The sequence below is a fragment of the Mustela putorius genome, unplaced genomic scaffold (assembly GCF_011764305.1).
Source record: "Mustela putorius furo isolate JIRA1106 unplaced genomic scaffold, ASM1176430v1.1 tig00000095_pilon_pilon_pilon, whole genome shotgun sequence".
Lineage (NCBI taxonomy): Eukaryota > Metazoa > Chordata > Mammalia > Carnivora > Mustelidae > Mustela > Mustela putorius.
This window is the reverse complement of record NW_025421280.1, coordinates 32550986-32574047: the sequence shown is the minus strand read 5'-3', so window position 1 is coordinate 32574047 and position 23062 is coordinate 32550986. Positions and strand designations below refer to the sequence as shown.

General features: G+C 54.7%; 1 protein-coding gene, 1 long non-coding RNA gene and 1 pseudogene across 2 annotated transcripts; 1 reads left to right on the top strand and 2 right to left on the bottom strand.

The window, feature by feature from the left end:
• The first annotated feature begins 2515 nt into the window (after window positions 1-2515).
• LOC123393034 lies at window positions 2516-5849 on the top strand. The gene is made up of 2 exons (XR_006607739.1): window positions 2516-3444; window positions 3522-5849. It is a non-coding gene; the product is annotated as an uncharacterized LOC123393034 (long non-coding RNA).
• On the bottom strand, window positions 3360-3523 carry LOC123394468 (annotated as a pseudogene).
• A 1144-nt stretch (window positions 5850-6993) lies between the features above and the next one.
• MAN2B1 (mannosidase alpha class 2B member 1) lies at window positions 6994-22659 on the bottom strand. Its single transcript, XM_045083511.1, has 24 exons — window positions 22437-22659; window positions 21615-21717; window positions 21260-21433; window positions 20702-20895; window positions 19914-20046; window positions 19545-19690; window positions 18343-18459; window positions 15108-15190; window positions 14905-15025; window positions 14748-14826; window positions 14452-14561; window positions 14065-14172; window positions 13628-13744; window positions 12433-12606; window positions 11280-11377; window positions 11076-11193; window positions 9769-9887; window positions 9577-9678; window positions 9316-9403; window positions 9064-9144; window positions 8421-8648; window positions 7776-7928; window positions 7567-7669; window positions 6994-7188 (listed from the first exon to the last, which is right to left on the bottom strand). Exons 1-24 carry the CDS (start codon window positions 22599-22601, stop codon window positions 7079-7081), a joined length of 3024 nt encoding a protein of 1007 aa, XP_044939446.1. The 5' UTR covers window positions 22602-22659; the 3' UTR covers window positions 6994-7078.
• Between the last annotated feature and the right edge of the window lie 403 nt (window positions 22660-23062).

Here is a 23062-nt window from a genome sequence, read left to right as displayed (position 1 = left end):
CCCAGGACCCTGGGATCATGACCTGAGCCAAAGGCAGAGGCTTTATTTAACCCATGAGCCACCAGGGGCCCCTGACAAATAAATTTAAAATATACTTTAAAATATACACGAGAGGGCACCTGGGTGGCTCAGTGGTTGAGTCTCTGCCTTGGGCTCGGGTCATGATCTTGGGGTCCTGGGATCGAGGCCCACATGGGGCTCTCCGCTCACCAGGGAGCCTGCTTCCCCCTCTCTCTCTGCCTGCCTCTCTGCCTACTTGTGATCTCTGTCTGTCAAATAAATACATAAATAAATATATAAAATATACATGAGAATGATTTGACACAAGTACACTGGGTAAAAGGATCCCTGCCATTTTTTGTTCTTCTAATACCTTTGTCTGGATTTGATGGAATTATTTTCCGTGTAGTTGCTCCTCTTTTATTAGTGTGGTCCTGGTATTTCTTCATTAAAGTATGTTAGAATTCCAACAGTGAGGCTGTCTGGCCCATGGCTCTTCTTTGTGTGAAGATTTTTAACCAACTGATTCAACTTCTTAACTTGATAGAGACCTGTTCAGATTTTCTATTTCTCTTTCTTCCTGAGTTTATTTAGTTGGTATGAATATGGCTAGGAATTGTTCATTTCAAATAAATGATCTAATCTAGGGCACTTGGGTGGCTCAGTTCATTGGACGACTGCCTTCAGCTCAGGTCATGATCCCGGAGTCCTGGGATCGAGCCCCGCATCGGGCTCCCAGCTCCATGGGGAATCTGCTTCTCCCTCTGACCTTCTCCTCTCTCATGCTCTCTCTCACTCTGTCTCTCAAAGCAATAAATAAGATCTTTATAAAAAGTAAATAATCTTTTGGCATAAAATAATTCATATGATTCCTTTATAGGTTTAAAAATCTCAGGTATGTTTGTAGGGCTTGTGGGTTTTGTGGGTTTTATTGGGAGGTGTTGGAGCAGGTATACTTGTTTCCTTGTTTTTCTATTTTTGTGATTCGTGTCTTTTTTTTTTTTTTTTGGTTGGTCCTGTTTTGATTTTATCAATTTTCATGATCTTGTCAGAGAACCAATTTTTTGCTTTATTGATTTTTTTCCTATCGGTATTCTGGTGTTGTATTTCATTGATTTCTGCTTCTATTTTTTTTTCCTGCCTAATATTTCCTTTTTTAAATCTTACTTTTGGTGTGCTTTTTCTAGTTTACTGAAGTTGAAACTTAGATTGTTGATTTTAGACCTTTCTTCCTTTCTAATGTATTTAAAACTACAATTTTGACCCTAAAATTTGTGTGTGTGTTCCATAAATTTTGATATTCTATTTTCATATTCATTTACTTCAAGGGTTGGGTTTTTTTTTTTCAATTTTTTTCCTACTTGATTTTTAATTCCTTTCTTGTGGTCAGAATTGTTTGATTTATTTGAGGATCCAAAGCAATTTTTAAGGTTAAATTCTCTTATTTCCATATACTTAACATCTTTTCCATGAAAATGACTTATTATTTTAGTAGAAACTTACATCTTGCTTTCATCAGTGCTGTGCAACCAGAGATTACCAGGAACACAGTTACAGTAGAACACAGTTGAGTTATTGACCCATTGCAGTGGTGGAGACCATACGCCGTGAGGAACCGTGATGCATCTCAGTGGACGCTAATAGGAAGAGAAGACTTACTCTGTGATTTGGGCTTACACTGGTTGGTTGGCAGGGGGAGGGAGTCCAAGAAATTGGGACATTGATTAATGATATTAGGAAGTAAATGTAATTTTATGATCAGGTAATTTTTTTAAGATTTTGTTTATTTTATTTGACAGAAAGAGATACAGCGAGAAAGGGAACACAAGCAGGGGGAGTGGGGGAGGGAGAAGCAGGCTTCCCGCTGAGCTGGGAGCCCAATGCAGGGCTTGATCCCAGGACCCCGGGACCATGACCTGAGCCAAAGGCAGATGCTTCACTGCGCCACTTAGGCACCCCTATGATCAGGTAATCTTAATCATTAGATCTAGAAATGGGGCTAAAAGCAATGATAAAGAATTAATTGCCAATCATTTATGCCAGCACAGTGAGATATTTGGTAATTTCTGTGGCTTGGACAATTTCGTTGTATAATCCAGTTACAGACAAGATAGTGGCCTCATGTGGGTCTTGTTTCATCAGTCAGAGAATGAACCTGTGGGGTTTAGGTTGTCTGGAAGATAGTTCATGTTCAACATCAGAACAACACAACCTTGTTACAACAGGCCAGCAACTAGCAACACCGACACCTACCCAGCGCCATCTGTGCAGCTCCCGCCTGGCCCAGTGTGCTGGCAGACACCCTGGCCACCATCCCATGGAAATTGCTCAGTCCCCATAGGTTAATACAGTAAAACTTGAGCAAATTCTACAAAATAGCTCTATTTCCTCTTTAAAAAAAAAAAAAAAGAAAGAAAGATTTTATTTGTTTGACAGGCAGAGAGGTAGAAGCAATCTCCCTGCCTAGCAGAGAGCCCGATGCGGGGCTCGATCCCAGGACCCTGGGATCACGACCTGAGCCGAAGTCAGAGGCTTTAACCCACTGAGCCATCCAGGCACCCCTCTATTTCCTCTTAAAAAAGCAAGTGATTGCAGTAAATTTTAGTCACAAAAGGTAGTAAATGATAAAAGATTGAATTCAAACCCACAGCGTTTGGCTCAGAGACTGTGCTCTAAATGCAGTTCTAACTTTGAAGCCTCTCCTCTGGGCCAGGGCTCCTCATTCAGAAGTAGATACACTTTCTGCAAAAGAGTCAGATACTAGATTTGCTCACCTGTGCAGTCTCTGTGAGCTCCATCACAACTACTCAATTCTGCCATTGTCCTCTCTGCGAATGGGACAGAGGACTAAGAGTTGCAAAATAGAGTGACATCAGCGGAATGGTGGCTGTGAAGCTCGAAGCCCTTGCCCAGCCCCCGCCCCAACAGAAGCACTGGAGAATAGTTGACAGTCAGAGCTTTACAGCAAGCGATACCCGAGCAAGAAATAGCCATCTTCAAATGAGAGGAAAGTTTTTTTTTTTTCTTTTTACTTAAAGCTGCCTAATCTTCACAGCATGTAAGTGGCCTTGATCTTGAAGCAATGACACCTTGGTTCCCAGTTCTTCCCTTGAACCCAAGGGAGCAGAGCAAACCTGATCTGCAAAATTATTGTGTGTGTCTGTCCTAACCCGTCTGGAGGAGCCTGAAGGAACATGTGGAAGCCACATGAGACCACAGCTCTGCCCAAAACATTTTCCCAGGCTTCCTCGGCCAGGCATGGCCCATGCCCAGGACACCAGTGAGATTCAGAAACATTTCCAGAAAGCTCATCGGTCCACAAGGCCTCATGCAGGATAATGGCTGGGCCCAGTCAGCTTTCCCATGGTGTCCTTAGCATGTTCAAGCTGGAGACTTAGAAAATTTGGAACATACTCAAGTTGGCCTCACATGGGACCATGGCTGGTTGGGGTCCCCCTCCAATTAGCAATAATCGCGCCTCGGATAAACCTCATTGGCTACGATACTGCCACTGCGCAAAGCTTGGGGTCCCCCTCCAAATCCTCCCCATCCAGCCCAAGCCAGTCCCAGCATCCAAAGAGGGACTAAGAAGACTTTTGAAAGGCACCCTCTGGGACCATGACCCATGGTGGACAGAGGCCTAGCCAGGGTGCCCGCCGCAAGCTGGCCAGGCTGTCCAGGAATTGGAAATGTCTTTGCGAGCTAACCTGGGCCTGGCATCGAAGGCCGAAGTTTCCACCGGTGGTGAGTGAACACATTTCAGAGATCTGCCCTCATGTCTAGGGTGCCCTCACAGGGTGTCCCTAATGGGCCCAAGACACCGTCTCCCCTCCAGGAAGGGGAATCAGAAGCTCCTTCAGGAAGTGCGTGAGTCAGCAGTGACCTCTTGAATCCCTGTGGCCAGACCTGGGTGTCTTCCCCAGCCACCACGGACTCTAGACAAGCCGATTCTCCTCCCTTGGTTTAGAAGGCCTCTCCTCTCCCCAGTGCAGGAGGGAGGACCCAAGCACCCTGAAAACACTTCTCCCAACCCCTGGGCCCCATCTGGGCTGTGGACTGGACCCGGGCACGCTCCCTCGGCCTCCCTGTCTGGCTGGCTTGTTAGCATGGAGAGAGACTTAGAAAAATTTTCGGGAGGTGCAGCCAATGAATCCCCACGGACTGCGCTTCCCCTCGCGCAGGGAGTTGACTGGGGGCCTTCCTCTCCTCGGGAAACATTTTCAGAAGGGCTCGGTAGTGACTGGAACCCCACTGAGGACAGCTGCCTGCCAGGCCTCCCTGCCCTCTCCTCAGAAGGGGAAATTTCAGGGCGCGCATCCAGGGACCCGGCCCCACACAGGACTGCAGCCGCGTGAGGGGAACGCCCCCTGACCCAGGACTTCCTGGCCATGATCCCGACCTCAGGAGGGAGAATCTAGAAACCAGGCACAAGGTGGAAACACGACCAAGCCCAGGACACCACCTCATTACCTGCAACGTCTCAAGGGAGTCCCTGGGAGCGGAGGGGACCGCGGGGCGCTGGCCAGCCCATCCGCGCAGTTCCTGGATGTCGCTCTCCTCTATATTGCAGTGCCAGTCTCAGGGGAGCCTGTCGCGGCCAGGGCGACACTGCCACCAGTCTCCGGGAACTCAGCCTTGCTTTTCAAGCACAGCTGAGCTCCGGGGACGACATAAAAATAGCCACCAGGTGGCGCAATTCAATCAGCGCGACCGGGATGAAACGACCCACCAGGACGCAGCTTGCGTGGGTAGGTCTCACCCAAAGGATGTATCTCGGCCCACAGCAGCCGAGAAGGAGCCTGATGGGCCCAGGGCACCATCCGCGGAACTCCCGGGGGCGCCCAGGCTGCTCTCAGCCTCCAGAGTACCATTGAGACGTTTTCAGGAGATGCTCCCAGTGACTAAACCCTCTCTGAAGCTGGCCCGCCACGCCTCCCTGGCCATGTCAGCTCGGTCTTCCCGCTCCCAAGAGGCCTTAAAAATATTTTTGAGAAGCATATGTAGCCACGCAGCCCAGCACAGGAAGGCTGCTGGGCCCAGGACACCCTCCCCGGTGGCCCATCGCCCAGCAGGCTGCTGCCTTCCTTTAGAGGAAGACTTGGAAACAATGTCCTGTGGCATATGTGATGACTAGGAGACTACATGTCACCGTGGCTGGGCCTGGAACTCGCTCCCTGGGCCTCCCTGGATGGCTAGGGCTGCTTGCCCCAATCAGGGGGTGGAGGGGGAGTGCATTCACCCTCTGGGTGGTCCTGAGCTGCACAAAAGGACATAGAAACTTCTTGGGAGGCGCTCCCAATGACTAGGACCCAGGAGTAACAGCACCTGAGCCCACAGCAGCCTTCATGGGTTTACTTGCCCAGCACAAGCCATTCGGTGACTTCCTTTTGGATGGGGATGTGGCCGTGTTTTCAGGAGGCACCGCCAGGTGGGTCCAATATGAGGGCCCATGCAGAAGCTCAGCCTGGCCCTGGGCACCCTCCTCCCCACAAGTCTCTCTGGCTGGCCCGTCCTTGTCTCCATCACCAGATACAGAGGTTTGCAGGGGCCAATCCAACAATCAGGCACCATGGGGACTACCAGGGGGCCCGGGGCAACCTCCGTGAGTCTCCTTGGCCAGCCAGGATGGTGCCCACCTTTGGAGGAGGGTTTGCACGTTTTCAGGAGATCGCATGGACTACCAGGCGAAAGGTGTAAACCCTGGGGTGCGCTGCCTGGCCAATGTCCTCCTTACCACCAGAGGATACTCACAAGCAAATTTGGTGGGCACATCCTAAGATGGGACCCTACAGAGGGGTCCAGACCACCCTGCCTGGCTTTGCTGCCTTTCCTTTCTGGAGGGAAACTTTTTAAAAAAAAAAGGGGGGGGAGTATTTATTTGAGAGAGAACAAGAGTGAGCACAAGCGGGGGACAGGACAGAGGGAGAAGCAGACTCCCCACTGAGCAGGAAGCCTGACATAGGGCCCAATCCCAGGATGCTGGGATCATGACCTAAGCTAAAGGCAGACGCTTAACCTGAGCCACCCCGGCACCCCAGAGGGAAACTTTAGATGAAGTTTCTGAGAGGTGCTTCCAGTAACTGGACCCCATGTAGAATGGCAGCTAGACCGGGGCTCCCTCCCTGGGTCTCCCTGGTCCATCTCTTTAAGGGGAGACTTAGAGAAAATTTCAAGATGCACCTCCAGCACCCAGGCCCCATCTGGAACCTTACCTAGGCCTGTAGTGGCCTCCCCAGCGGTTCCTAGCTGCCCAGGTTCATCCTGTCACCCCAAGAGGGACTTACAGATTTTTTCTGGAGGGGCATCTGACCACCAGGGAAGCACGCATCCCAGGTCAGCCTGGGATGCCCTCCTGGCCTCCTCACACCTTCAAGGGACTTGCATAAGTCTGTCCTGACCAAGGGGAATTCACTCACTTTCGAGTCTAAATCACCAGTTTCATCTCAAAGTGTCCTTTCTCCATAACAGACCCCAGAGCACACCAGGACGTGCCAGACTCTCTTCCTGTCTCCTGGGAGCCCAGAAGCTCTAGCCCACCTGTCCAAGGCCTCACTTTGGAACCTGACTCCTGTTCCAGTCCTTTACCAGGACCTCCTGGATTCCTTGCCCTCAGGGTCTGGATTCCCCAAGGCCAGGACTGGAAGGCTCCGGGGTTCATCTGCTTCTCAGATGTAGAGAATGTCTACGTGCTCATGCAGACTGTGAAACGTACTCATACCCTGAGTATGCATACGTATACTCGACGTATCCCATGCAGGCCCACCCTTGGTAGCTTCTAGAGACAGCTGTGCCGCAGCCTGAGTGGAGGAGGAGTCGAAGACATGGCAGATGAAGCAGGTATGGATGGTGCAGTCTGGGGTGTCTCCCCTGCAAGGCCTCAGATCAAGAGTCAGAGAGTGCCTGCTGACCTTCCTAGGCCATCAGTGCATTCCCCCTCACACCCCCCCCCTCCAGAAACAAGCAAAACCCCACTCAGTCACACCCTGACCCAAGTCTTGGTAGTGGCATTTTAATGGCTTTTGTTAGTGGCGGCAGCAGCAGGAGGACGAGCGGGCGAGTTTGCCTGCCCCCAGCACGTCTAGCCGAGCTCTTCCCACTGCACCAAGGCCAGGAAGGTGCGGATCTCCATGGGCTGCAGCGTGATGGCAGCGGGGTCCAGCCGAGGGGGAGGGGGCTGGGGCGCGGGGCCTGGGGAGGTGCGAGAGAGAAGTGAGGGCTGCAGACCTCCTCTGCCTCACCCCTCCTCCTGCTCCTTCCCCGCGGCCTCCACAGAGCCATACACCCTCAAATCTGTACCCAGGGCCTTAGTCCCAGACCCATTTTAAACCGTCTCCCAGGCCCTGAATGCCATCCCCGATGTCAGGCCATCTCCCTCTCACCCTCAAGCCCTACCTGAAGACCATCATGCCAGCCCCAGGGGTGAATGGGCATAGCCCTCACCCCAGAACTAGACACCCATGGAATCCCATCCAGACCCTCCAGAGCCACTGCTAGCTGGGACATTCCCACACCCACAACATTCCCACACCTCCCACACAGCCCCCAGCTCCCAGGGCAGGCCCCCACCTGTGGCTGGTGTCCACTTGAGCCTGGAGGCGCCAGCCCGGAGCTGGTTGGCCGCCAGCGTGGTCTCCTGTAGGTCCGTGATGGTGAAGGCGGAGAACAGGTCCTGTAGGCAGTGGATGGGCCCGGCTCAGTGGGGACAGAGCAGGGTTGCCCCTCTCCCTGCTCTCTCCGCCTCTGTCTTGTCTCCTTCCCACTTCTGCCTTACTCACCTTCAAATTCACGGTCACCGGGGAGCTCCAGTTGCCAGAGCCCTCCCCTACAGCGAACTGGTGTTCCAAGCGCAGCAGCAGCAATGTCCTGTCCCAGCGGGCCAGCGTGAGCAGATGTACGGAGGGAGGCAGCTCCCGGCGGAGCCCTGAGAACTGCACAAAGGGGGTGGGGCGGAGGCGCGGTTAGGAGGCGGGGCTATGACTCAAGGGGCGTGATTTCGTGGGGGTTAAGCCAAAGAGGGGTTAGGACAGACCCAGGGAAGGGCGGTGCCAGGCTAGGGGTGGGCCGAGCCCGGAAGGGGGCCGAAGGGATCTGGCCTGAGACCCCCAGAGACAGGACGGGGATGAAGCTCAGGGGGTGGGGCAAGGCGGGCTGGGGCGGGGCTGGGGGCGGGACCGTGCCTGAAGGAAAAGGTGGAGAGGGTGGGGCCAGTGAGCCCGCAGGAGGTTAGAGAGCCAAGGCTGTGCCAAGACCCAGACTTGGTGTGATGGGACTCAGCAATCGCGGGACTGTAGGGCGACGGGGCTGAGGTAAGGGGGTGGGGGCAGTTTATGGCTTCCCAGAACGAGATAGGGGCGGGCGGAGTGGGTACCCTCTAAGGCCAGGTTCCTTGGGGTCCTATCTGGCGGCCCCAGCCCCCTCACCTGCTTGAGTGGGGCGACTCCCGGGTGGTAAGGGGCGCCGCCACCGGGGGCCAGCACCACCTGCGGGGCCAGCAGCTCCTTCTCTGCCTGCAACCGGTGCCTGGTGGCAGCGGCCGACACCTTGTCGAGCAGCACGAGATGGCGCCCTCGCACCCACAGCCCCAGCCCGCCCTCCAGCAGCGGCTCCCCTACGCCACGTCCGTCGTCTTTCAGAAGCCTTCGGTGCACCTGGGGGGGGGAGGGTGGTCAGGAGAGGATGAGGAGTCCCTCTGGCCGATTTCTGGGCCAGAAATTTGGGTAAGGGCTTATGTTAATTTCAAAAGAAACTTAAGAGTGAGAAGGATGGAGCGGAGAAAGGTCTAGTGGGGGCCACCAGTGGTGACCCAGCCTAGCGGGGGACTAGCACAGAGGCAGGTAAGGGTCTAACGGGGTAGGGCAAGGGAGGGCCTGGAAGAGATGGGGAACTAGATGGGGACCGGACAAAAGCTTGGAGTGAACTTTTCACTTAGGAATGGAGGTGTCAGCTTAGTGGGGCGACACACGGAGGGGAGCACCTAGCAGAGAACAGAGAGAAACCAGCAACCAGCTTTCAAGGTGGGGGGCCGGGGTGGGAACTGGCTGGGACAGGGCTCTGGCCACTCACCATGAGCTCTACAGAGCCGTCCTTCAGGCTGCTGCCCCCCTGGGAGCGGTCAGTCAGCACGGTCAGCTGCGTCTTGCCATCCTGGCGGAAGGAGGGCCAGGGGAGAGTGAGGGGCCCACAGCCAGCCGCCCATGGCCCCCAGGCAGGCACCACAGGGGATGGAGATGCCACAGCTGAGAGATGCCAAGAATGAGAGTGACCCCCCACTATGTGGAGGGGGGCTAAGACATGGGGAGCAGGATGGGGGGTTACCCTGATGTAAATGCGGCTGTTGACTGGATAGTAATTTCCTGCCACTGGCTCAGTCTGGTTCAGCTTCCAGGTGGGTCGATAATCCCGCCTGGGTAGGGGGAGGGTTTGGTCAACGCTGGGGTCCAGCCCCCCTTCCCTGGTCTACCCATGCCTCACTCCCCCTTCATCACCTCCTTCCCACATTCAGAGGATCAGCAGATGCCCCCACAAGCCTGGGCCCCCACACATCACAGACCACCCTGTTCCCCCCAGTCACCCCACCTCCTCTCCAGGATCTCCCGGCCGTTGCTGTCTGTGTAGAAGAGTCCTTTCGTGTCCAGCACAGTGTCAAAGCGACTGATGACCTCCTTCCCCCAGCCGTCACTGGACCCGAGGGGATGGCAAGACTGTGAGCTTCCCCTATCCCACTCTGCCCTTGCCCGCACCCCCAAAGTCCCCGTGGGTGCCACTCACCCCACAGGTATCGGTCCCACTGTCCACTCCAGCTCCAGGTGCCGCTGGCCTGGGTACAGGCGAACCACCTGGGAACACCAGGCTGAGAAGTTCTGGTGCACCTCCTGCACCAAGGGTGTCTGCGGGCACATGGGAGCAAGTCTGAGCCTGCACCCGCACACAGGCAAGCCGTGCGGATACCCACCCCAGCTCTCAACTCACAAGGGCTAACAGCCAGGTCAACCCCTCTCATAAAATGGGAACCTGCCCCACCCCCTCGGTGCGATGCTCCCATTTCCTATGTCAGATGTTACCACCTAACTTGCGTGTGGCATGTCCGCTCACTGCCCACCGTTACCCCGTCTTCCCTCCTTAGAACAGGTTCTAGCTTGGCAAGTGGCTACCTGGAATAAAGACCGTATTTTCCAGTCTTCCCTGAGGCTAGCAATAGCTGGGTGACCACGGTTTGCTCAATGGAAAAGGACCAAAGAGATGTGCGCCACGTCCCTTGCCTCTTTCCCTCTCCCACTGGCTCCAATGCCAATACGACAGCTGGACCTTGAGCAGCCATCTTGGGCCACGAGGTCGAAGCCGAATGTTGACGAGGGCAGACAATGAGACAGAAGAGGCCTGGATGACTCCGAAGTCACTCCCCCGGCCCTGGATGGCCCATCCAGACTTTCTGTTAGATGGAAAGAAACGTCTATCTTGTTTTAGGCACCACATTTTGGCAACTGTTACTGGAGGCAAAACTATACCCTAATGCAGCAACCCTCGTAGGCAAAAGTTCCCCTCAAGGGGAATCATGTCCAATGTGAATCCTGCCACCACCTGCCCCACCGCTACCCTAAAAGGAAACGTCAACAAGAAGCCCCAAGAAACCCAAGGGGCCCCCCATTCCCAGCCAGCTGCACCCTGAGATATCCATCCTAAGTGAGAATCGCCCAGCCCCTATCCAAGTGTGAACGCTCGCATAGCCCCCTCAAATATAATCCCTCCTACCACAGACCCTTGGTGAACCTTCAAGATGCTACACCTGCTTCTCCCCATTCCTGGACCCATGGAAACACCCCACTCCCAGTTTCAAAATCTAGTATAACTCTGACTCCCACAGTAGATGTGAAAGCCTTTGTACTTGCTCCAAAGGAATGACTGTTACTCAACCAGCCAAAAATACCAGCCCTGTGGGAAGATTCTCAATATTCCCCGCAGGTCCTAACCCTCTTATCTGATAGAGATACAAACCCACCCCGCCACCCCCACCCCCCCACGACCACCCCCAGGCTCCACACCTCCCCCACACCCACTCGTCATTCAAGGCCCCAGACCTTCACCACGCGCGTTTGAGCCCAGTGGCTCACGATCAACGGTTTCTGGCGGTCGGGTCTGAAGATGTAGGCGCCTGAGGCCTGGCTGCTGAGGCTGTTGCCTACGCTGGCGTTGTACCTGGGGCCGGGGCAGAGGAGAGTCAGGTAAGTGACCCCAGCTTTACTCGCACCCCCCCCTCCCTGGCCTGGTGGTCCCTCCCTCACCAGTAGAAGGCTTGGCGAACAGGCAGCAGGAGGTTCTGGTCCAGGTTCTCCAATTCCACCAAGAGTCCTGTGTCAGGGTCAAACCTAGCCCGGAGGTGCTGGATAGAAAAGGGACAGCCAGAGGTTAATAAGCATCTCATCCAAGGGCAGCTTCTCCTTCCTGGGGCTCAGGAGGAAGCCCAGAAGCTCCCCGCCCCTTCCCCCCAGCCCTATTAACAAACCCTAACAGCTCTACCTTCCACCTCCTCCTCAATCTGACCACTTCTCACCATTTCCATGACCTTCTGGGACTAGTGCAGGGAACCCCTTCCAGGCTCCCTCCCCCAGTCAGTTCCTCCCACCACGGCCACCAGAGGGCGCAAGTGATACCCAAAATACCATCCCAGCCGGTCAGCTTGGGCCCCTGGGCTGACTCGGGGCTGACTGGGGCATCTGATTAAGGAATCATAGTGCCACCACCCAGCGGACTTTTAGGGGCCAACAGAAATATGTAAATTTTAATTTTTTTTTAGAATCAGAAGAAAATGTAAATGCAATAAAAATGAACATTTTATACTTGTCTTCTACAGCTGCCTGCTCATGAAATACAATTGTCACCTTTTTATTTTTTCTGACCAAAAAAGAGACCCAAAAAGGCAAAAAAAAAAAAAAATGCTAGGGCCCATTACAGTCTTAATGCAGCCCTGCTTCTGACGTGGCTCCTTCGAAGTAAAGCCCAAGTCTTGTCCCTCAAGTCCTGCGGAGTCTGACCTGTCACCCAATACCTGCCCCCTTTAGCCTCAGGGGGTTCCTGGGACACTCCCCACCCTCCTGCCTGAGGCCTCTTGCTTCTGCTGCTCCCTGTCCGCCTGGATCCTTCTCCCTGCCACATGGCCACATGGTTCCCTCCCTCGGGTCTCTGACCCATCTCATTTAATTCGCAAACCCCTACCACCGTCAGCCCTTACTTATCAGTCCAGTGTCACCCATAACTACACTAGGTCCTCACAGACCCAGGAAAGGCCACTGAGGCTCAAAGGGAGGTGGTCAGTACCAGAGGACACGTAATGGGGCACTGGTGACTAGACCATGAACCCAAGACCCACTGATCCAGAGTCCACGACACCTCAAATTTGTCACGGGGGAAGGGAGGGGCATCTGAAGGGAGTCTCACCTCATTCTGGATGGCCAAGTCACGCGACCAGGACTTCTGGGATCTGGGGTGGCGGTTGTGGGCGTGGAGGCTTTGGCCAGGCACCTGGGTTACTGAGTAGACGCTGAAGCCCAGGGCAGGCACTGAGGCCGAGAATAGCAGCTCCGAATTGTCTGAGCTAGGATTTATCACCACCTTGGGTAAGGGAGGAGGGAAACTGAGTCAAGAGGCTGTGAGTCCACATACTGAGCTGTACCTAAAGGGCCATGTCAAACTTCAGGAGGGGAATGAGCCCCAGATGGGGAGAAGAAATACAGGTGTTGGCCAGGGAGGACGGAGTGTCAAATTCTGAGTTCAAGATTGCAGAGAAGATTCATAAAGTGTGGGGGGAAAACACTTTGGGGTGCAGAGACTGTGGGAGAAGGGGAAGTGAGGGAGGAAGTAGGGAAGGAAATCCTTGAAGCAGGGGAATGAGGGAAAGGCAGGTTCTAGGGGAGGAAGAGAGTCATAGGTAGAGGCCTTCCAGGACAAGGGAAATAAGCTAAAAATTTTTTTTTAAAAATTCGGGGTGCCTGGCTGGATAAGTTGGTAGGGCAGGTCCCTCAGTCTCAGTGTTGTAAGCTGGAGCCCCACACTGGATGTGGAAATTAGTGAAAAAAATCTTAAAAAATTAAAAATTTTTTAAAGATTTTATTTATTTGACAGATCATAAGTAGGCACAGAGGCAAGCAGAGAGAGGGGGGGAAGCAGTTTCCCTGCTGAGCAGAGAGCCCTATGCGGGGCTCGATCCCAGGACCCTGAGATCATGACCTGAGTGGAAGGCAGAGGCTTAACCCACTGAGCCACCTAGGCTCCCCCAAAATAAAATATTTTTTAAAAATTCATGAGGAGACATTAAAAAGGGAGAGATTGCCTGAGAGGCAGGGCAGGGGGGTGAGGGGAATGCGGGGAGCGGATGTTTCCAAGAGGCTATGATGTTAAGGGGCAGCAAAAGAAAGTACGAGGCACAAGCTATTGATGGAGGGGAAGATATTCACTAAAAAGAGTTACCCGAGAGAGAGGGCGGTGTCCATGGGAGGAGATACCCATGGAGGGATATGTTGCCATGGGATGGGGTAAGGCGGGAGGGTGAAATCCCCAGGAGGAGGTGTACAACGCAGGCGGTACTCATGGCGGGGTGGTACTCATAGGAGAAATACTTGTTGAAAGGACTTACATCGCTGGGCACAACTGTGCCATTCGGGTCCCTCACGTCGAAAAAGTGTTCGCTGACTGGCAGCCGCACCATCCAATCCACTTTCCGCCCCAAGGGGTTATAAATGATCACTTGGAACTGATGCGGGAGGGCCAGATGGGGCATGGGTCACAGCAGGCCTTCTTGAAACCCACCCACCACACGCGGTCATGTCCCTGGGTGCTCCAAGACCTCATGGGGTGCTTTGGTCTCTCCTACCCCAGCTACACTGCCCCCCAGCAGGCCGATCCTCCCAATCAATTTCACAACCAGCAGGTACCTCAAGAGACCCTCACAGTCCAAGCCCCGCCTCCTCCTGGCCCCGCCCCCTCTTGGCCCCGCCCCCACAGTCCTCAGTTTCTAGTGCTGTCCCACCCACCTGCCTCCCTGCCCGCCCCTCCAGCCTGAGCCCGGCTCACGCTCTTCGAAGTCTGGCTGAGCGGACAGACACTGATGTTGAGGTTGCGGCAGTAAGTGAAGTCCTCCTTGGAGCCGCTGAGCCGCGCCAGCGCATTGCTCAGGAGAACCTGTAGGAGGGAGCATAAGGGTCCATGGGTCAGCTCTGGACTCCCACCCAGGTCTTCCCTCTGCCCCCTTCCGGACCCCAGCCCTTGCCTGTCCCCGCCCATGAGTGCTTCTAGGCTCCACCCCATTTCTTGTCTCCGCCTCTCTCCTCCCAGGCCCCGCCCCAAAAGGCAGCTTAGACTCCACCCGCTGCTTTGACCACGCCTCTTCCTGTCTCTGCGCTTTCATTCAATACCAGCCTCTCCTGGGTCTCACTCCTTCCCCAACCCCACCCCACGCACCTCGCAGGGCCCCCAGCCTGCCGCAAGCTGGCGCGCGTAGTCATCGGCCACGTGCTGCCGGGAGGTGCCGCTGACCGCGTCGTGATGCTGGAGCACCGCCATCGCCTCATCTGCAGGCAGACGGTAAACCGGGTGGGGTCTCCACGGGACTCTCAGTCCAGACCCCAAGGAGACGGGAAAGATTACGTGTGGGAGGGCGGGGTCGCGAGGAGCTTTATGAAAGGGCTCAATGGGGTTGCCAAGGGTCTGTGCCCAGCTTTGGACACACCCCATCCCCTCATCGTCTCAACACCTACTGAGGGGTGCACTGTCTCCTGAGCCATAGGGTCCCACGTTGGCCGCTGGACCCGCCAGTGCCTCCAGCTGGTTACACACCTGGGGGCAGAGGGGCTGTATTAGGGCCCCGGCCCTGTTGGGACCCCCGGGCGCTCCTTGAGCCCAGGACCCACTCACCTGCAGAAAGTTGTAGCTGAGGCGCTCGTAGCGTTTGAGGGCCGGCCGGCTGGAAAAGTAGCCAGTCCAGAACTTGTAGGGGCCGTCGGCGTAGGGAAAGAAGTCATCCTGCTTTACAGACCTGCAGTGGCAGAGGCGTTGAGGGCAGGGTCACGCCCCAAAGAGCGGGCCAACCCCCCCAAGCTCCCATTTCCCCCAAATACCAGGTGAGGTTGGCCTTGTTCAGCTCCCAGAGGTAACAGGCGGGAGTGGAGTAGAGAACATTGACGCGGCTCCCGTTGGCCTGCTGCTGGGCGGAGGTGTCCGTGTGTGAGCCCTCGGGAGTCCACACCTTCCCAGGGGGCCCACAGGTGTGCACACACATCCTCACACACATGTGCGCACCTTCATCATGCAGTGGGTTCAGATTCTCTGGTATACATTTTGAGTGCACACCAATGGCCCAGTGGGAGACTGGATTTGGGCAGCAGCTCAGTATTACCACCATGGAAAGGATTTCACAGATGCTAGAATAAACCTGATTTTTTTAAAAAGATTTTATTTATTTATCTGACAGAGAAAGAGAGAGGGCGTGAGAGAGGGAAGAAAAGCAGGGGTAGTAGGAGAGGGAGAAGCAGGCTCCCCACCGAACAGGGAGCCCCACGTGGGGCCAATCGCAGGAGCCTGGGATCAACGACTGAGTCACCCAGGTGCCCCTAAACCTGAAATTTTTACTAAACCTTTTTATCATTCCAATTTTATTTTTAAAATATTTGGCGGGGGTACCTGGGTGGCTCAGTTGGTGAAGTGTGGGACTCCTGATTGGGGCTCAGTTCGTGATCTCAGGCTCATGAGATGGGCCCCGCCTAAGGCTCTGCAGTCAGCACAGAGTCTGCCTGAGATTCTCTCTCCTTCTCCCTCTGTCCCTCCCGTGCTCATCCCTCTCTCTAAATAAATAAATAAAGGGGCACCTGGGTGGCTCAGTGGGTTAAGCCTCTGCCTTCAGCTCAGGTCATGATCTCAGGGTCCTGGGATCGAGCCCCTCATCGGACTCTCTGCTCAGGGGGGAGCCTGCTTCCCTCTCTCTCTCTCTCTCTCTCTCTCTCTGCCTGCCTCTCTGCCTACTTGTGATCTCTGTCTGTTGAATAAATAAAGAAAAATCTTTTTTAAAAATTAAAAAAAAATTTTTGGTGGAGGGGCGCCTGGCTGGCCCAGTGGGTTAAGACTCTGCCTTCAGCTCAGGTCATGATCTCAGGGTCCTGGGATCAACGCCCACATCAGGCTCTCTGCTCAGTGGGGAGCCTGCTTCCCCCTCTCTCTGCCTGCCTCTCTGCCTAATTGTGATCTGTCTGTCAAATAAATAAATAAAATCTTTTTAAAAATTTTTTTGATGGAAAAACTAATGACGTTATAGGGCTGCAGTCATCATTTCTCACAACTGTCACATTATTGCTCAACGACACCATTGTTGGAATGAACAGAGTCCTTCAGCTGCGGGAGATGAAGGAACAAGAAGGTGAACTCCTCCCTGAAGAAAAAGATGTTTGTTCTGCTTGTGTCGTGAAGCCAGTGCCTGGTACCCTGTAGGTGCTCACTAAACACTTGAGTGAAGGAAGGGAAGTGAATAGGACTACATGCCTTTATGTACAGCCACAGGTCTACCCCTGCACACACAAGTCACATACACAGTTACACACACACACACACAGGAGTCGCTCTACAACCAACCACTTGCTTCTTCAATATGCTCACGATTTCAGGCACAATCTAGAAGCAGAGCCCAGCCCCACTCTCCTGGAATCCACAGCCAAGTGGAGGAGAGATACTGAATGGACAATTTGTTACTATCAGCCTGGATGTGACCTTGTAGGTTTCTGCGGGGACTGTGTGCACAGAGGAAAAGGCAAGAGCTCCACCTGCGTTTGGTGAAGGCTTCCTGGAGGAGGAAACATTACAGCTTGCATGTTAAAGGAGAAGCAGAAGGTGTTTCGCCCCAAATAACAGTCATAAGCAAACACCGTAATATTGACTATTGATCTGGCCCTGTTCTGCGGATCTGTGTAAACGAACTCATTAAACCCCAACAGCCTTATCAGGTGGGAGCCACCATTGTACCCATTTTCTAGATTGGAAAATTAAGGCGGAGTGCTGAGGATTTCTCAGGGTCACAGAGCCACTAAGTGGCAAGCTGCAGACTTGACGTACAGGACTGTACTTCCACCAGAATGCGGTAGGCAAAGGAGCGGTCGGGGCAGGAGAAAACCTGTGGCAGCTCGGGACCATGGTATTCACAGAAGAAAGTGCTCAAGGTGTCCAGGGCTCCTCCGGGTCACGGGGAGGACTGGGAAATGTCTTTGGGAAGGCCTCGGTGATGTCCCTGAGGGTGTTTTGGGTGAAAGAGTGGCGCCGGGGTAAGTGGAGGGTGAGGACGTGGAGACCGCCAGCGGACAGCCCTGAGGATGGAACTGAAGGGAAGGACATTTCAGATTTGAGAGGCCCAAGGAAGTCTGAGTCCTGGTGCCCAGAACCTGGTAGGTTACAGGGCAAAGGGAAATTAAGGTTGCAAATGGAGTTCAGGTTCCTGACCAGCTGACCTTAAAACAGCTTATCCTGGATGATCTGCAGAGCCAATGTAATCACAAGTCTTTAAAAGTGGGGGCGCCTGGGTGGCTCAGTCGGTGAAAGCCTCTGCCTTCGGCTCGGGTCGTGGTCCCAGGGTCCTGGGATCGAGCCCCACATCGGGCTCTCTGCTCGGCAGGGAGCCTGCTTCTTCCTCTCTCTCTGCCTGCCTCTCTGCCTACTTGTGATCTCTCTGTCAAATAAATAGATAAATTGAGTCTTTAAAAGTGGAAGAGAAGGTGCACCTGGGTGGCTCAGTCAGTTAAGCGTCCAATCCTTGATTTCCGCTCAGGTCATGATCTCAGCAACTTGAGATGGAGCCCTGCATCTAGCTCGTGCTTATTAGTGAGGAGTCTGCTTGAGATTCTCTCTCTCCCTCTGCCCCTCCTCATGCTGGCCTGCACACTCTCTCTCTCTCCAAATAAATAATTTTTTTTTTTTTTAAAGAAAAACAGAAGAGGAAAGAGGGAGTGAAAGAGATGTGATGATAGACTCAGGCGGAGAGCTGCTGCATGGCTGGCTGGCAAGACAGGGACAGGGAGGCATGAGTCAAGGAATGCAAAAGGCTTCTAGAAGTTGGACACGGCAAGGACATTTTCCCCAAGAACCTCAGGCAGGAACCCAGCCCTGCCGACATCTTGATTTATAACCCACTGAGAACTGTGTCCGACTTCTGGCCTATAAAACCATAAGATGATATATTTCTGTTGTTTCCAGCCACTACATTTGTTGGTCATTTGTTAGAGTAGTAAAAGGAAACTAAGAGAGCGCGCCCTGGGATGCATGTGACCCAAAGGGCAAGGGTCCAAGCACACTCATTCCACGAGCTGGCACTCCTACCTGGGCGTTGACCAGCTGGATGAGCCGGTCAAGGTTCTTGAACCACATGTTGGCATTCTCATACTGGAAGTCTGAGCCCATGGTCATTATGGTGTGATTGGTGCGGTAGTACTGGCCCTGTAGTGGGGATGGAGAATTCCTCAGGCCGGGGTGTCCTGGACCACCCCTGTGACCACACCTTCGTGGTATAAATGCCCAAGTCTGTGGGTGTGCAGTGCTCAGCCAGTTGAGCATCTGACTCTTGGTTTTGGCTCAGGTCATGATCTCAGGGTCCTGGGATCAAGCCCCTCATTGGGCTCCACACTCAGCTGGGAGTCGGCTTGAGGGTTCTCTCTCCCTCTCTCTCTCTCTCTGCCCCTCCCCCCGCACCCTCAAGCTCTCTCTCTAAGATAAATAAGTCTTGGGACGCCTGGGTGGCTCAGTCAGTTAGGTGTCTGCCTTCAGCTCAGGTCATGATCCCAGGATCCTGGGATCGGGCCCTGCAATGGGTTCCCTGCTCAGCGGGGAATCTGCTTCTCCCTCTCCCTCTGCCCCTGCACCCCTGCTTGTGTGCACCCATGCTCTTGCTCTCTCTCTCTCCCAAATAAAATCTTTAACAAATAAGTAAATAAACTTTTAAAAAACAAGTGTGGGGGCATCTGGGTAGCTCAGTGGGTTAAGCCTCTGCCTTCAGCTCAGGTCATAGTCTCAGGGTTCTGGGATTGAGCTCCGTGTCAGGTGCTCTGCTCAGCCGGGAACCTGCTTCCCTCTCTTTCTGCCTGCCTCTCTGCCTACTTGTGATCTCTCCCTCTCTCTGTTTCAAATAAATAAAATCTTTTAAAAAACAAGACAAACAAACAGAAAAAACCAAGTGTGGTGTACACAGAGGAGTGGAGGGGGGAGGGGAATTGGGTCACGGGGGAGCACAGGGACACACGTGAAAATAGCCTCACGCTGTTGAGTACTCTTCTGGGGCCCAGATGAGGGCACTGAGTCACTGTGCCATGCTGTCTCACGACCTTGGTGAGCATTTGGGGCAGCAAAGGGTGTCTGTAGTCTTCTAACCAGAAATGCACACAAATCTGGGAGGGGAGCCTGGCAACGGTGAATGGAATGATACCTTCCTCCAAGGGCGATGAGGAGGTGTCAGGGAATGCCTGTGCCATGAAAGGGCCCAGTGCATCATGAACACGAGTCTCACGGGCTCTGCACAGTAGGCTTACCTGGGCAGTGGCCAACTGTAGGAAGTAATCGACCAACTCCTTGGCATTGTACTCGGGGCTGCGTGGGTCCTCCACAAAGGGCTTGTCAGCACACAGCGTGTCCCAGCACAGTTTCTCCGGTGGGTTGTACATATTGGGGAGCACACCTGCATACCACACCGGGCTCAGCACCCTGGACCTGCCATGGGCTCAAAGCCTGCCACACCCCACCCAGGAGGGGCCTCAGAATTTGCAGGGCCCCCTGCAAAGTGCAAATGCTGGGTTCTTGTTCATAAATTATTAAGAGTTTCAGGAAAAGGACAAGAGTATAAGAGCAAACCCAGGTCCCATGCCCCTGGGGTCAGCCCTGCCCCCATGCCACCCCCTTACTGGTAAAGAGGTCAGCCACTGGGGGCTTCAGGCTGGCGCTAGCCCGCCAAACCTGCTCCATCTCCTGCTTCTTCTTCCGTAGGCCCTTATCTTGATAATCCAGACGCCCGAAGAAGAAACCGTCAAAGCCCATCTGGAGGTGGGGAGGGATGAGGCCTGGGATCAGAGGGCAGGAGAAGTGGGAGTCCAGTCCTCTCCCCACCAACCACCAGTCCCCTCGCCATGGGAGGGGAGGGTCGGAGCACAGTTAGAGAAAGCAGGTCTGAAACCAGAAAGGGTTTCAGCTCATTCTGAAGCCAGGGAAGGGTCCGGTGACACTGAGGGAGGGCTGGGAGGGGTGGGTGCGACGCTAGAGCAAACCTCCACCTTCCCCAGCTCAGAAAGGGCCTGACCCAAGACTTTCCCCCTTAAGCCACCTGAGAATGGAAGGGATCAGAGAATGGAAAGGGGACGCCATCATGGCGAAGACTATGGAGCTTGTTGAAGAGCAGGGCAGGCCTCCACCTCCCACCTGGCTCCAGAGAGGACTGGGGATCATAGCAAATGGGGTGGGGCCAGAGCTCCGATGAGAGGCAGGTGTGGGACCCGGGAAGAGCCAGCTGGAGTGGGGTCAGCCTGGGCAGAGGCAGAGCGGAAAGGGGCTACTAATGGGATTCACAGCTCACCCAAGGGGCAGGGCCTCAAGTGGCCAGAGGGCCAGGGGCCAGGGCCTGGTCCAAGTGAGCTTGCAGGGAAAGGCGGGGCTTGAGTGGCCAAGGGAGGAGCTAGGAGCGAAGCTGGGCAATCACCTGTGCAAACAGCGAGGCCTGCTCCCGAGAGTGACCGAAGGGGTCAATGTGCCAGGCCACACGGGGGCGTCCATCTTTGCCAAACGTGTTTTCCAGGAAGCGCAACCCAAGTGTCATCTGGTCTATGATGGCTCCGTAGTGGGTGGCTGCCTCATCGTTCATCACCCAGCCACCGTTGGCAAACTCCAGGCGTCCTGTGCCAGGAAGGGAAAATCTGGGTGGACTGTCAGGGCCAGGACTGGGGCCAGGGGTGGCAATGCAGGAGAAATGAAGGCCCGCCTGCAAACCCAGGCCGGGAAGGAGAAGAGGGGTCATTCCCACGCCAGTGTAGCCAGATATGGAACAGAGGGCCCCCTGCGTGGCAGGCTTCCCTGAGGCTCCCCTGGAGGTGGGGCCCTGAGGGATGTATAGGAGTTCTACAGATAAAGGGACATTCCAGGCAGGCAGAGCCACATGCACATGCAGACTGCAGGGGACATGACAAAATCTCAAAAGCTGGAGGGTCAGAAACAGAAGCGAGCTGAGCTTCCTCTTTGCACTTCCTTCAGGCAGGCTCACCCTGGCGGACCAGCTCCCGCACAACTTCCTGTGTTGCATTTGTCTGCTGGTGCCACCAACGGGAGAAGAAGGCAATCTCCACATAGATGAATCGACGGGTGGGCTCCACCAGCAGGGAAGAGATGACTGAGTCTAGAATGTACTGTACCCCCGCGTGCTGGACGTCATTCTGGACTGTGGACACAGGGGTCAGGGACACATGAGCCAAGGGGGGACATTCTTAGACACAGGAGCCCAAGCTGGGCAACGTCCCCCCTCCCAATGTCCAGGACCCACAAAGGATCTGAAGGCTCAAAGGGACCATGGGGGACCATGGGACCACTGCCCCAAGGGGAAATCCCCCTGCTCTACTCACTGCCATAAAAGTACTGGTCCACAGTCTTGAGCCAGCCCACATCGTCATGCGTGTGGGCCACCAGGTGCACGTTGAGCATGTCCGGATGCACCACGGGGCATGTCTGCACAGGGACCCCAAATAACACACATCCTATCAGTTACACCGGGGTTAAGAAGCAGGCTGGGGTCGGGGGTGGGGTGGAGGCACAACATAGGTCTTGATCTAGAGGCGAGTGACCCAGAGAAACCCCGCGAGGCTGTTGCAGGGAGGAAGCCGCAGAGTTGGGCAAACAGATACAACTCCCACTTGACACGACCCCTTACGGCAGCTCTCATTCACACCCTGGGTTAATCGTAACAGTAGTAGCAAACGTTTATTAGGTATTTGCAAGTGGCAAGCAGCTGGGGGTGGGGGCAGTATTATCTCATTTTCAGATGAGAGCACTGAGGATCAGAGTGGTTAAGGAACTTGCCCCAAGTCACGGGGCCAGGAAGTCAGGGAGCCTGACTGGAACTGCAGGCAGGCCGACTTCAGGGTCCCAGCTCTCAAGCCATCCCCCCGCCGCCACAAACACACATCTGCCCGATCACACAGTTAAGTGCATGCATGCAAACTCCCGGCAAGCCCACTCACAGAAGGAAGGAAGCAGGAACCGAGAGCCCTATTCTCAGACTCACGCAGCCAGACCTTTCAGTGACGCAAAGCATGCCTTCAGAGCACACTGTCATATTAACAACCATTCACTAGGCACCCACAGAACACACCCACCCACAGCCCCGGACCCTACTCGGGGGTCTTCGCTCCAGCTTGTGTACGCTTCCGCTCCCGGGCCGCGCTCACCTCGTATCCCGCGGCCCGAGCGCTGGGCGCCGCCACCAACCACAAAAAGAGGAAGGAGAGAGGCGGGAACGGTGGCTGCAGCGCGCGGGAGCTCGTCTTGGGCCCTGCCGCGCCCCGGCCGCCACCGCCGGCGCGGACCCCCGAAGGCCGCGCGTCGGCGCCCATGGCAGCCGCCACCTCCAGGGGCTTCCCGGGCCCTGCAAAGGCAGGGCAAACACCCCGCCCCCAGAACCCTACCTAGCCAATCGCTGCTGGCGGGGGCGGGGCCAGGATGCCGCCTTGCGCGTCAAGGAACTGAGCCCTCGGCTAGCCCCTGGGGACACTAGGAGTGTGGGGAGGCGTTGGGCGTGTCCACCCTTGGTTGCTGGTTTAGCCAGGGGAGCCTTTAATATCTCCGAGTGGCCCTTTGTCCCGTGGACGAAAAGGCTTCAAATTTTCCTCCGGGTATAGTTTGCTTAGAAGGGGAGGATGTGTGCTTGGGATCCTACGATGTCCCGTCGGTCTTCAGGCCTAGGGTCTTGGAAGGACCTAGCTTGGCTAGGAGCAGGGGCTAATGGTGGTCCTGTTCTGTTCTATGAGGATTACACATAGAGGAACTAACCCCCTGGGGTACTAAGGATGGGAGG